Source organism: Mus caroli, unplaced genomic scaffold (assembly GCF_978045245.1).
Source record: "Mus caroli unplaced genomic scaffold, Mus_caroli_1 scaffold_20, whole genome shotgun sequence".
NCBI classification, from domain to species: Eukaryota; Metazoa; Chordata; class Mammalia; order Rodentia; family Muridae; genus Mus; species Mus caroli.
Genome location: NW_028227275.1, coordinates 29,864,388 through 29,878,091, shown reverse-complemented (window position 1 = coordinate 29,878,091; position 13,704 = coordinate 29,864,388). Strand labels below are relative to the sequence as shown.

The 13,704-nt window shown below is 41.2% G+C and overlaps 2 protein-coding genes across 4 annotated transcripts in view; one reads left to right on the top strand and one right to left on the bottom strand.

Annotated features, from left to right (window-relative positions):
* Positions 1–13,704, bottom strand: part of Prkg1 (protein kinase cGMP-dependent 1) — a 1,217,686-nt gene that overhangs the window by 517,463 nt on the left and 686,519 nt on the right. The gene's annotated exons all lie outside the window — the stretch shown is intronic.
* Cstf2t (cleavage stimulation factor subunit 2 tau variant) lies at positions 7,583–11,245 on the top strand. The gene has a single exon (XM_021151358.3). The coding sequence runs from the start codon at positions 7,749–7,751 to the stop codon at positions 9,627–9,629; it is 1,881 nt and encodes a 626-aa protein (XP_021007017.1). The 5' UTR covers positions 7,583–7,748; the 3' UTR covers positions 9,630–11,245.

The following is a 13,704-nucleotide window of genomic DNA, read 5'->3' as shown; positions in this document are numbered from 1 at the left end:
AATGTCAGCGTCAGACTGTGCGGAAGATGACAATAAGGAAGCCAGTGTGGCTGTTTATTGTTGTGTCATTAAACTGCTGAGATGGAGTTATCAATCTTTTTATATGAAGGATGGAAGTGTTTGGGGTTTTAAAAATGTATATTCAACTTCAAGAAAGTATGTTATATACACAGTGTGTGTTTTCTGAAGACCATAAATTATGAAGTAAGCATTTCTTTTGAAAAATCTTTTATTTTATGCATACGGGTGCTTCGCCTTCATGTGTGGAGTTACAGATGTTTGTCCACTACAGTTACTTTTGGAATCCATAGTCCACAGTGATTCAATCCTTACTAATGCTGCTGTACCAATAACCACATTTATTGAAAAAATCCTTGTTTGGTAATTGGGGCTGCTCTGAGTCCCACCCAGCTCCTGCCCTGGACCTCTCTGAGACCCCCCACAGATAAATTCTTGGCACTTTGGGTTGATCTTTCCTGCTGCAGTAGAGTTGGGATCCGAGTTCCACTTCACCCCAGAATCCAACCCCACTTTGCTGTACTGAACTAATGGGTAAACCTGGCTTGCCACTAGGAGATATCCCCAGAGAACTGAAACAGCAGTTAACAAAGGAGAGAAAGTGGAGAGGGCTAGATCTTCAGCACAAAAGAGCCAATGCAAATAAGTGTGAAGGAGGGCAATATATACACACCTACATACATATTTACACAATATACATATTTACATACACAAACATACACACACACATGTGCGTGTGCACACACTCGCACACGTACTCGCACCCACAGATTGGGAGAGGGGAATGGAACAGAGTATCATGAAATCCTGAAAAAACAAAAACAAACAAACAAACACCCCAGTTCCTTCTTTTCTTGGAGATAACAACATCATTGGCTGCTATGCCCTTATTTGTGAACGCCCACAGTTGCACACTTGAAGATCCTGTGACTATGTCTCCTGTGACTATATCTCATGTCAGGGCCTAGTAATACTTGAGATTCAATGAGCCCATAAGCACCAAGAGCCAATCTAATCTGCCAAATATTCTCATGAGAAGATAGATGCTCTAGGGCTCTGTCTAAGCAGAAGCCAGGCCAGGTGACCACACAGTGGGAGGGTAGCCGCAGGAGAAAGCAAGGCTGCTGCCCTTTTGATATTATGCAAGAAAACATTTCTCTTCTTTGAGCCAACCAGTCTGTGGTATTTTATCACAGCAACCCTACCAGACTGGTCTCTGCGTTATGACAGGTCACAGGAGAGTATTAAAATAACCCCCAATGTCGCTCCTCTCTGTAGCTGCAGTTGGTTTCTGGACCTTCACCACAGAGCACTAGCTATGACATTTTCATATATACTACATCTTACATTTTAACAAAATGTCTAACTCTCAGGAGTCTAGTGTAATATGACAAATTTAAACAGGCACTCCTGAAGTAATGTGTTCTGAGGAGCATTCAACTGTGACAAGGAGTCCAAATATGCCCTGCCACACTGTTGTTCTGTTGGTGATGTCTTTAATCCTGATCCCCAACTGACTTCTTCAGAAAGCCCACTCTCCCATAACCTAGGGTCACGATAGGTCCATTCTTAGGCTCCCAGTGCCTCAGAAGTGAAATACGACCCAAAGTTATGAAACTAACTGATATTTCTTTGAAGTTGGGTATTTGGCTATTCTGCTCACAGAAAAGAATAAAAGTTAAAAAGATCCATGAATTGTTCCTCTTAAGTACGTTATCTTTATTCAGCTCCAATTGCGAGGCTCAGATTTTTCCACGCTTATGAGGCTACTTGCTTTCTCTGTGTTCCCTCAGGTGACAGCTCGAAGCAAGAGTGGTGGAGTTCTGCTTCTTGTCCAATTAGTTCTACCTTCCTAGGGTTGAATGTCTGGGCTTGTCTGGCAGTGCCTTCTCAAAAGGAATCCTTTTAATGACAGCTTGAACATGGCCCTGCACTCAAATAGGTGCTGGACCAAGGCAGTGTTAGCTGAGTCTGTACATTCCATCCATCGTAAAAGTTCATACAAGCCCGTTTAATAAAAATGAGGATGATAGCTAACCAAATATTTGAAGAGAACATCTCATGGTTCACTAAAAGAACTTCATGGGGCTGGAGAGATGGCTCAGTGGTTAAGAGCACTGACTGCTCTTCCAGAGCTCCTGAGTTCAATTCCAGGCAACCACATGATGACTCACAACCATCTGTAATGGGACCCAATATACTAGTACTGGAAAAAAGTACTACTACGATTAGTATAGCTCTTCCTGAAGTGTCTTATGGGATTGAGCCTGGAAACAATCCACACTCAACTACAAAGCTACAAATGTGCATATTTGAACAATTTTACCTGTCTTAGAGTTATCTCTATACAAGTTTAAAATAATACAAAGTAACAACAGATCATTGGCCCATCAAATCCAGTCCTTTCAGTGACAAGAACAATGTACATCTCTAAGTAACATTAGAGTAAATAAGGTTTGTACCTCTTTCCACTTAAAATTCTGCTTTGCATCCTACCATTATATACAAATGCAGATTAATAATACAGTCTGAGAAATGATAAAATACAGGTTATGTCTTCTACATAACAATCCAACGCGGGTAATGGTATTCTCATTTGAAAGATGCCAAAGCAGAAGTAACGAGAATTAATTCATCCAAGGTCTATGATTCCTTGTCAATCTAAGTCTAAGATTAAAGTCTGAAGCCTAACCCCCTCCATCCTACTCCCTGCAAACATTGTTTGCTTGGCAGAGACTGAAGACCTAGACATGATTACAGATGATGTCAATAAGTTAGCAGCTGATTCTGGTCCAGAGCCTTGATTGTCCTTGTACCTCATGTTCTTAGCCTGTCAATAGACTGGTAATCGACTATACAACATTTGGCTCCATTTAACTTGGCCGTGGTATACTTTCACAGTCTCAAATTTACATATTTTTCTTGCCAACAAGAGTGAATCATAAGTAAGTGGAATTTACTATTTACTTCCCTCTATGTTCTTTTCATATTCAATGTATTACAAATTTGGGGGAAATATGCCTCAGAAAAGGTTAGCTTGGGATCTGAGGAATCTTGGCTCCTTTATAGAAATGAGGTTTTATATTGGCCCAGAAAGGAAAACATGCTTCAGTTTTTATACGTACAGCCCATCTGTTGCCATAGCACTGATGGTCATGTCAAAACTGCAATTAGTAACACTCAGAGCTAATCAGGAAAAAGGCCAATGGAGGCTGTGTCCAGGCCTCAGTGACCCATGACTGCTAGGCTAATTGAGCAATAGGAAGCTTAATTTCAGGAGACCTGGTTTCAAGCTTTGCCTCTTACTCTGTATATATGGGACATTCATTGAATAGAACGGTCATTTTCAAACGTGGTTTCTTGATTCAAGTGGCACATGTAAAGTAGTTGTCTGTGCTAGTTAGACAAACTCATTAACATCTCTATGCCCAATTCCAGTGAGCTATAAAGCAGGACGCTATGACTGCCTAACTCAAAGATACTTCTAATACATGGCCACCAAACACATACTGTTGCTTTCAGTAGGAAAGAAATTGAGGTGAGCATTGAAGAACGAGAACTTAAATGTGATGAAATGAATATAAGAACTGGGAGAAGGAGGAATCATGAATACAGGGACAAGATGGGCAGAAGCGGGGGGAGGGGGGTAAGAAAAACACTGATTACATACAACGAAAAGTAAAGTGCGCTGGTCAGCCAGAGAAAAGTACACAAAGTGATGAGGGATGAGTATGGAAAAGGAAGCTCCATTTAGAGGATGTTAAAGGTAGGAAGACCAGATGCCACACGTAGGTGAAAAGGATTGAAAAGCTCAGCTGGAACTCAAGGTGACTGGCTTTTATGAGCCTCTGCTATCAAGAGGCAAAAAGAATCCTACTGACTTTACTATCACAACTGTTTTCATGAATTTCATTGTCAGAGCTGTTATACTAAGTCCCATCACATGATAGCCATGCATCTTAGGTCATAAAAAAAAAAAAAACAAGTCCCAATGTCATATCTTGGCCAAGTGCAGCTGCTGTCTGAATCGCTTCTGTTCCATTTGTCTGCAATAGATTGTGAGCCATCCGTCAGTACCATTTCTACCAGGAAGCCTTCTTTAGAAATATAGATCTTTCTGGATTACTTTATTCCATTTCTAGATACTTCACCGCACACCTAATTCTTAAAAATTGTCTCCTGGAGGAATTATCATCGATCTAAGAATAAGACAATAGGCATCCTGGCAGCAGGCAGTTACAATTGGGACTGTGCCATTTAATGTCTCTGGTTTCTTTCTAGGTTAAATGGTTTGTTAATACTCACACTCTAAAGAAATTTTAAATCATTCATTCAAATAGTGAAATAATCAGAACTCCACAGATTAAGCTTCAGGGACTGAGGCTACACAGGTGAACAAAACCAAACAACAAAAACAAAACAAACCCAAATAAACAAACAAAAAACCACCTCATCTATACATATTAACCTATCATCTACATATTTATCGTATGATTCTCCCCTTGAAGTGGGATAGTTCTCCAATTATGAGCTTCATTAAATTACCCTTGGGCTTCAGCAAACAGATATCTGTGTTTCTTATATGAGAGGCATAGAAAACTTTCATTTTTGAGGTGATTTTTTTTTTTACTTGTGAGTCTGATAAAACAGTACACAAAACTCATGCAGAGAATTTGTTCTAACAAATTGGTTTTCACACTGCTATACTGACGGTGTTTGGAAAGATATTTATGGAATAAGAAATGTGAGGCAGATGGTCAAGGGATAAAAAGACCTACATATTTCCTTGAGTGATTTTATAGATGCAAAGTCACAATTCTACTAAGAGGCAAAAGATTTACTATCAACAGAAAGGTCTGGATGACGAACTACTTGAATCCAAGGGAAAATGGAATTATTTTTAAGCTACAGGAAGGGGGAGGGACTAGAAAAAAACTTTGTGGAGTGTTTTGCTTATTCCTTAAGAGACCAAAACAAATAAAAAATATCCCCGGGGATTATAATTTAGTAGTAGACTTGAGGTCCTCAAGTTAATTCTCAGAAGGGTAAAACTTTTCAAAACATCTTAAGAATATGTCTAGATTTGATATACTTTATCTATAGTGAACTCTTTTAAAGTGTATCTTATTTATTTATGTTTTGAGGGCCTCACTGAGTATCTACAACTAGCTTGGAACTAGATATGTAAACCAAGCTGTCCTGGAAGTGTCTCAAATACTCAGATTAAAGGTGTGATCCACCATACCCAGTTTATGGTGAATTTTATTTTATTTAGTGTTTTAATATACTTTACAGACTCACAAAGACTACAGTATTTATAATTTTGTGTAGAATTTCATCTCTGAAAAATAGCTAAAAGGAGAGGGGAGGTTTTACAGATATCCCAGGTTTGCCTGCAACTCAATATATAGCCCATGCTATCCTTCAGTTCAAAATGAGCCTGAGCCTGTCTTAGGCTTCCCTGTGCTTGGATTTCCAGACTTGTGTGACCACCCCTGCTGTAAATACCACATTTGACAAATATGTCAGAGATTTGGGTGATTTTGTTGGTTAGTCTTGTTTGTTGAAAACACGTACATTTTTAGTCAAGGCAGTTAGTTTTTAATTTGACTGATAGATGCTCAAAGTAATTCAGAGTAAGAGTTAACCACCATTTCTTTTCTTTTTTCTTTTCTTCCTTCCTTTCTTCCTTTCTTTCTTCCTTCCTTCCTTCCTTCCTTCCTTCCTTCCTTCCTTCCTTCCTTCCTTCCTTTCCTTTCCTTTCTTTCTTTCTTTCTTTCTTTCTTTCTTTCTTTCTTTCTTTCTTTCTTTCTTTCTTTCTTTCTTTCTTTCTTTCTTTTTTTGTTTTTTGAGACAGGGTTTCTCTGTGTAGCCCTGGCTGTCCTGGAATTCACTCTGTAGACCAGGCTGGCCTTGAACCCAGAAACCCACCTGCCTCTGCCTCCCAAGTGCTGGGATTAAAGGTGTGCACCATCACTGCCTGGCTTAAACACCATTTCTACAAGGGACTAAGATAATAGTATTTAACAGACACAAGTGTTAAAGTGTTGATTGTCTCTCAGTGTAACCATCACCAGCTTGGAACTAGAAATAAAGAGCGGGATGTCCTGGAAGTATCTCAAGTGCTAGGATTAAAGGTGAGCCGTCATGTCCAATTTATGGTGAATGTTTTATTTAATGTTTTAAAACCTTTAAGTATCTCATAGGCCCCACGTGTTGCTTGGTTTGTTTGATTACTGTGTTTTCTTTGACAGTCAGGTAAAGACAAGGCTTGTGGTGCTTGCCTCTAATCCCAGCATACACTGGGAGAAGCAGGAGGATTGCAAATTTGAAGACAGCTTAAACTACATACACAGTGAATTTTTCAGGCCAACCTGGGCTGTAGAGGGGCCCTGTATTAAAATAAAAAAGAATGTTTTAGTATACCTGATACCTTAATTTATTGAATTGATTGAAAACTGAATGTAAAAATATACCATCTACATTTTTCTTCAAAACATAACACATATCTGGGTGTAGTGGCCCACTCCTTTAAGCCCAGCACTTGGGAGGCAGAGGTAGGTGGATCTTGAGTTCAAAGCCAGCCTCATTTTCAGACTAAGTTCTAGGGCAGCCAGGGCTACACAAACTGTCTCAAAAAACAAAAACAAAACCAAGAACAAAGCAAAATATAAACCATGATATTTTTTGAATTTTTTTTTCCAAGTTAAAACAGTGAAAATTATGTATTGGTCATTTCAAAAAAAAAAAAAAAAAAATGGCAGCATTCAAAGTACAAAACTGGCAAGAGAACTGGGCGGTGGTGGTGCATGCTTTTAATCCCAGCGGAGGATTCTGGGAGTTGGAGGTCAGCCTGAGCTCCAGGACAGCCAGGACTACATAGAGACCTTGTCTCTAAATAAAAAATAAATAAAATCACAACTACTTATATGTGTACAATAAAAGTTTAGTCGATTAATCCATACTCTGCAGTCGTACTTTTTAGTTAATTCCACTTTAGCATTGATGTCAATTAAATTTTGTAAGGGGAGAGAAATGATCACACAACAACCTGCGCACACAGAAGATACCAGGGAAGACCCTGGACCTGCTAACAGTTTGAACAAGCCATAGCTTGGGGGTGGGGCTGCGGCTGACAGAAGCGCTATTTTATCTTTGCGAGAATTGTTTTTAATGTTGTTAAGCTATTTTAAGGGATAAATATCAACATTTTTACCTCATAATATTGAATATAATTTAAAATATTTCTATTATCCTACACTAAACGAAAGCTATGAAAACACATTAAGCCTTAAATCAGTTTCCGGCTGGCGGTTTCCGGCCCGTGGAACGCAATGAAAACAGCCCCGGGTGTGTGGAGACACAGACGCTGCCGGTTACCCCATGGAAGCCGGATCCGCCATTTTTAATGAGGTCAGTCGTAGTACATCCTGTGCCCGCAGGAAGAGGGGGCGGGACGCCGGGAAAACTCGACCAATAGGATCATGGAACGGAATCTGTTGTCAGTAAGTAGGCGCGGACAACCGAGCTCACGGCCCGGGGCGGAAGGCGTTAGATAAATTAATCCGGTCTCAGGAAGCAGTGTCTGCGGCCTAACGGAACTACAGATTCCTAACAGAAAGGTTTCTGTCCGGAGCTTGCTATCTGCTTCCGTTACAGAGCGGAAGTGTGGTTCGCCAGAGGACGACCCTTAGACGAATTCAATCTCTGCTGTCCGCTCGGCAGCAATCATGTCGAGTTTGGCGGTCAGAGACCCAGCCATGGATCGATCGCTGCGTTCGGTGTTCGTGGGGAACATTCCGTATGAGGCGACGGAGGAGCAGTTAAAGGACATTTTCTCGGAGGTTGGTTCAGTTGTCAGTTTCCGTCTCGTCTACGATAGAGAGACTGGGAAGCCCAAGGGTTATGGCTTCTGCGAGTACCAAGACCAGGAGACTGCGCTCAGTGCCATGCGGAACCTCAATGGGCGAGAGTTTAGTGGGAGAGCGCTTCGAGTGGACAATGCCGCCAGCGAAAAGAACAAGGAGGAGTTAAAGAGCTTAGGCCCGGCGGCCCCCATCATTGACTCCCCCTATGGGGACCCTATCGACCCAGAAGATGCTCCAGAATCGATTACTAGAGCAGTCGCCAGCTTGCCCCCAGAGCAGATGTTTGAGCTCATGAAGCAGATGAAGTTGTGTGTCCAGAACAGTCACCAGGAAGCTCGAAACATGCTACTTCAGAACCCACAGTTGGCGTATGCTTTGCTGCAGGCACAAGTGGTAATGAGAATCATGGATCCAGAGATTGCCCTGAAAATTTTGCATCGTAAGATACATGTCACACCACTGATCCCAGGCAAATCTCAGCCTGTCTCTGGACCTGGCCCTGGAGGGCCTGGGCCTAGTGGGCCTGGCGGCCCTGGCCCCGGCCCTGCCCCTGGCCTCTGCCCGGGACCTAACGTCATGTTGAACCAACAGAATCCTCCTGCCCCTCAGCCTCAGCATCTGCCAAGAAGACCTGTGAAGGACATTCCACCTCTGATGCAGACCTCTATCCAGGGAGGAATTCCAGCTCCGGGGCCAATACCAGCTGCAGTTCCTGGACCTGGTTCCTTAACTCCGGGAGGAGCAATGCAGCCACAAGTTGGCATGCCAGTGGTTGGTCCAGTGCCCCTAGAGCGAGGACAGATGCAGATATCAGATCCTAGACCTCCGATGCCTCGTGGACCCATGCCTTCTGGTGGCATACCTCCTCGAGGACTACTGGGAGATGCTCCAAATGACCCACGTGGAGGGACTTTGCTCTCAGTGACTGGAGAAGTAGAGCCCAGGGGTTATATGGGACCACCCCATCAGGGTCCTCCAATGCATCATGGTCATGACAACCGTGGCCCTGCCTCACATGATATGAGAGGAGGACCATTGGCAGCAGATCCCAGAATGCTAATTGGAGAGCCCAGAGGTCCCATGATAGATCAGAGAGGTCTACCTATGGATGGTAGAGGAGGTAGAGAATCTCGAGGGATGGAGACTCGGCCCATGGAAACTGAGGTCTTGGAGCCACGAGGAATGGAGAGAAGGATGGAGACCTGCCCGATGGAAACCAGAGGGATGGAAGCAAGAGGCATGGATGCAAGAGGACTAGAGATGAGGGGCCCTGGCCCTAGTTCCAGAGGTCCGATGACTGGTGGAATCCAGGGTCCTGGCCCTATTAATATGGGGGCAGGTGGCCCTCAGGGACCTAGACAGGTTCCAAATATTGCAGGAGTGGGAAATCCTGGAGGTACCATGCAGGGGGCAGGTATACAAGGAGGAGGGATGCAGGGAGCAGGTATGCAAGGAGGAGGGATGCAAGGAGCAGGCATGCAAGGAGGGGGGATGCAGGGAACAGGCATGCAAGGAGGGATGCAGGGAGCTGGCATGCAAGGAGCCAATAAGCAAGGTGGAGGCCAGCCTAGCAGTTTTAGCCCTGGGCAGAGCCAGGTAACTCCACAAGATCAAGAAAAAGCAGCTTTGATCATGCAGGTTCTCCAGCTGACTGCGGATCAGATTGCCATGCTGCCTCCCGAGCAAAGGCAGAGCATTTTGATTTTAAAGGAACAAATCCAGAAATCCACTGGGGCTTCTTGAATGGTTTTCAACTAGGAAGCACTTAGTTACTCCTTCAGAGTTGATTCTGTGGCATGAAGTGATGCAAAAAGCTGTCTTCTGTGTTCGCACACTAACCATTTAAGGTTTCCTTCTCCCTAGATCTTAATCTTTCTTCTAGTCCTGTCACTTTCTGCTTCCCTTTTAGCTTTTTGATGGAGGTTATGGAGTGGAAGGAGTGGGCCTGTTCACTTTGTCACTGTTACTCTACCACATACCCTGAAAATAACTACATCATCCACCAAGTAAGGCTATGAGGAAGATGCAGGAGGAATAACATGTCTGCACTTTGTTAACTGCGTCTTAAAAAATCCCGAGTAAGCTGGGAACTACATAAAAATTGAAAGTGACTTGTTACAGTATTGATATCCTAAGACGGTTTAAAGGTTTTTGGTTGTATATTAAACAATGTCAGAATGTTAAGATACACTTTTTGGTAAACCAAAATACTGTAGAATAATAAGATTAATGTTTAGTTATTTTGGAGTTATTTTGAAATATTGGAACTAACAGTCTGTGGTGTAGATGTAGGTTTGTTTTGTTTTGTTTTTTTAGCATTGTTATCTGTAAAAAGGTAATTTTCATTTTTACCTGACTTTTTTGAGACAACTAATATTCTTGCCTGGTCCCACCTGGTGATTTTGCAGAATAGTTGTAGTTTCAGCTGAATTATATAAAGCCTCTGAGGAGACTCAAGTGATTTCCTAATACATTTCTCTGAAAAAATTCTTAAGCTCCAAGTCTGGTTGTAAGTAGTTTTTTCATGTCATCTAAAAGAAGCAGTTAGACATGGGGTCGGACTTTCTTGAGTAATGGGGGGTTTTTTAGTAAAGCTTCCACCCAGGTTCTTAATAAACCAGTATCCATACACAGATGGAATCCATTTGGTCAGCAGGAATCAGAAGTTAAAAAAATCTTAGTCTTCGCATTTTGATGTGTCTTACAGTTTGATAACTTTCACAAAGTATTTTCCTGCCATCACCTTAACTAGAACCGAGGCCCAAGTGGTCTGACAGCTCTGCTCAACTTAGTATTTTATTTCTTAGAACTCTCAAGAGCCATTTGGTCATAACATACATTCCTATCAGATGTGTTTTAAAATAAGGAATGTGGAACTTAATACATTTCCTTTAGAGCTACCATACTATTTTTTGACATTAAGTGTGTGGCACCTAGACACCATGTCATATCTAGTTAATGAGCAGAAACAAGCACAAGTTACCACTTGACCAAGTGATAGTCCTCTGTAGGAAACTAAATACCCAGCTACAGAGGGACGAGTAGCCTTGGGGAGAGAGCTGACTCAAGGGGTTATTTTGTCCTTGGAAAGTTGGAGCATTTTAAGTGTACAGAGTTTTCATTCCTAGGCTATTTTCCATCGACTTAGTTTTTTGTGCTAGTGTTAAACTCTCTGTGGTTTCCTCTGCTTCTCCTTTGCTGAAGTTGGTTTGTGTTTTGTACTTTTGTGCTAGTTCTGGCTAATTCCAATTGCTTGCTTTCGAAATTGCGGTTGCTAGCCCAAAACTTCTTATAGTCTTTGTTATAAGAAAATCTCTGCATTGTTTAATGAAAATTAAATAAACAGGTTGTATAATTAAGGTATTTTGTATGTTTCATTTTATTTAATACACCAGGAACTTTTTAAGGGATACATGCATACATACGTAGAAAAAGGTGAAGCTAAGGAAACTGGTGAAAATACCTTTAATTATTCTTTATGTAGCTCAACAGCTGGAATAGTACAAAGACACTGCCAGTCCATTGTGATACCTCCCACGTCAGACATGCTGTGTCCTTTGGAATACTGTGTTCCAGCTTCTTAAGCACTGACAGCATTTGTACTGGGAAGGATTGTGTTCACTTTACTCACAGCCCCCAAGTTGTACTTGTAATAGAAAACAGGGGTCCTGGGAAGTACCTTACTCATTTGAGTATACACTATAGTAAAAGATGAAAAGGAAGGATAAAACATCCAATTTTGGTTGGAAAAGAATCTCATTAAGAACAAGTTTATCCTCAAAGGACTTAGATTCATCACAAAACAAAATATAACAGTTCTTTGCATTAAGACACAAATTAGAAAAGAGTACCTGTAATCTGCAAAGGGAGAATAAAGACTTCAGGGTCTTCCTTGGCTGTGTAAGGAGTTGTGGCTACCCAGGGCCACATTAGCCAAAATAGTTTCTCATTTCTAATTAAGTACTTACAGATTCTGGTATTGATTGATACAGGAAATAAAGGGCCTTGATTCATTTATAGGAGACTAACTCAAACTATCTGGTACACAAATTTGTTGACAGTATCACTGAAGGTGATGGAATATAATACTGATTACAAACTTTCTTAAGGGTTTCTTACACTCAGGCAGTACATGCTTTGGGGGATTATATCATAACTGACTTTCACTAAGTGTCTTCACAATAGCCTTTTCCTCTGTTACTGATGATGGACGAATGTCATTTTCTGGAACTTGTAAATCTGTATGTAAGGTATACATACACTGAGTAGTAGATCTGGCAAAGGTGATTTAATCTAAGTGAGATGGTTAACATAACATAAATAGAAAACATTTTTGAGAATGTGTATCACAGCTTGCAAAGCTTGGTTATCCATACTGTGGTGGGACATTAAGAAAGCTTGAAGAACCTCATTTCCTATGGTGTGTCAGGCTTTTCTCTTAGGTCTAATGAGGTCTTAGGACAATTATGCGCAGCCACCTATTGTGACAGGGAAACTGAATTAGCAGTCACATCTGAGTCCTCACAAAGAATTTTGGCCCCTGCTTTATTTCTTCAGTTAATCTAAACAGACTTCTCCAGTTGAAACATTTTACTCTCATCAGGGTGTTATCAGAAATGCCAAGAAGTGATTTATATTGAGGAAATTATTTATATTAAAGCTATAGATATAATTAATATCAATAAGAAGTGCTATTTAGGTATATAGTATTGATGTATAGTATTTTTAAATACTTATTTTAGATCTAATATAAAATCTAATGATAAGATCTTGTTATCTGTTGTGTACATTTATACATTCTGAATGCTTACCGGTTTGAAACGCTTACTTTTTGAGACAAGGTCACTGTAGTGGCTATTCCTGGTTGTCAACTTGTCTATATCTGGAATGAACTAGATCTAGAATTGGAAGGCTCACCAGTGACCCTAATCTGGAGGCTAGGAGATAGAAGTTTCTGATCTGGATCTTGGCATGGAGATCTTGAGGCATAGTGGCTATGAATTCCAGAAGATTAAGACAGGGAGATCTCTGAGTTCAAGGTTATCTGGAGTTAAAGGCATGGTGGCACACAGTTTTAATCTGGGCTATACCTTCTGCTGGAGACCTACATAAGGACATTGGGAGAAGGAAGATTTACTCTCTTCAACTGCTTGCCGTGTGGGACTGAGCAACTGCTAGATCCTTGGACTTCCATTCACAGCTGCTGCTGACCATTGTTGGGAGTTAGACTGCAGACTGTAAGTCATCAACAAATTCCCTTACTATATAGAGATTACCCATAAATTCTGTGACTCTAGAGAACCCTGACTAATAATACAGAAGTTGGTACTGGGAGTGGTTCTAGAGGAGCAGAAGTATAAGGATGAATCTTTTAAAAATCTGGAATTCACTTGTTGATTCACCAGCACCTTCAAATATTGAAACCTCTCTAGATTCTCTGCCTCCTGGGAGCTCAGAATTGTGAAGACCCGTGGTTGAAATTATATTTCAAGCTTAAAGAAGCTAATGCCCTTGATTATCTTAATGAATTACGTGATTCGGTGTACAAAGCTTTCTACAAGATGGGGAAAAAATAGGAAAATTATTTTACTGGCTGGTTGCTCTCGAGAAAAAACGATGAAGGAAACGAAGTTGTGTGATAAAATTGAACGGCTCCAGACACAAGTAAACAATCTAAAAGTTGCTAAGTGTGTCCTTGAAGATAATCTTCTCTCCTGCAGCTATAGAGCTCAAGTTGCAGAAAATCAAACTGAAGCAAACATAAGGTTGGCTGAATTACAGTGAAAAATTCAAGTCTCAGCCTCAGAGGGTGTCAGCA

What these genes read in the sequence shown, in the direction of transcription:
- Cstf2t (XM_021151358.3), top strand. Translation starts at nt 7,749, where the DNA reads ATGTCGAGTTTGGCGGTCAGAGACCCAGCCATGGATCGATCGCTGCGT.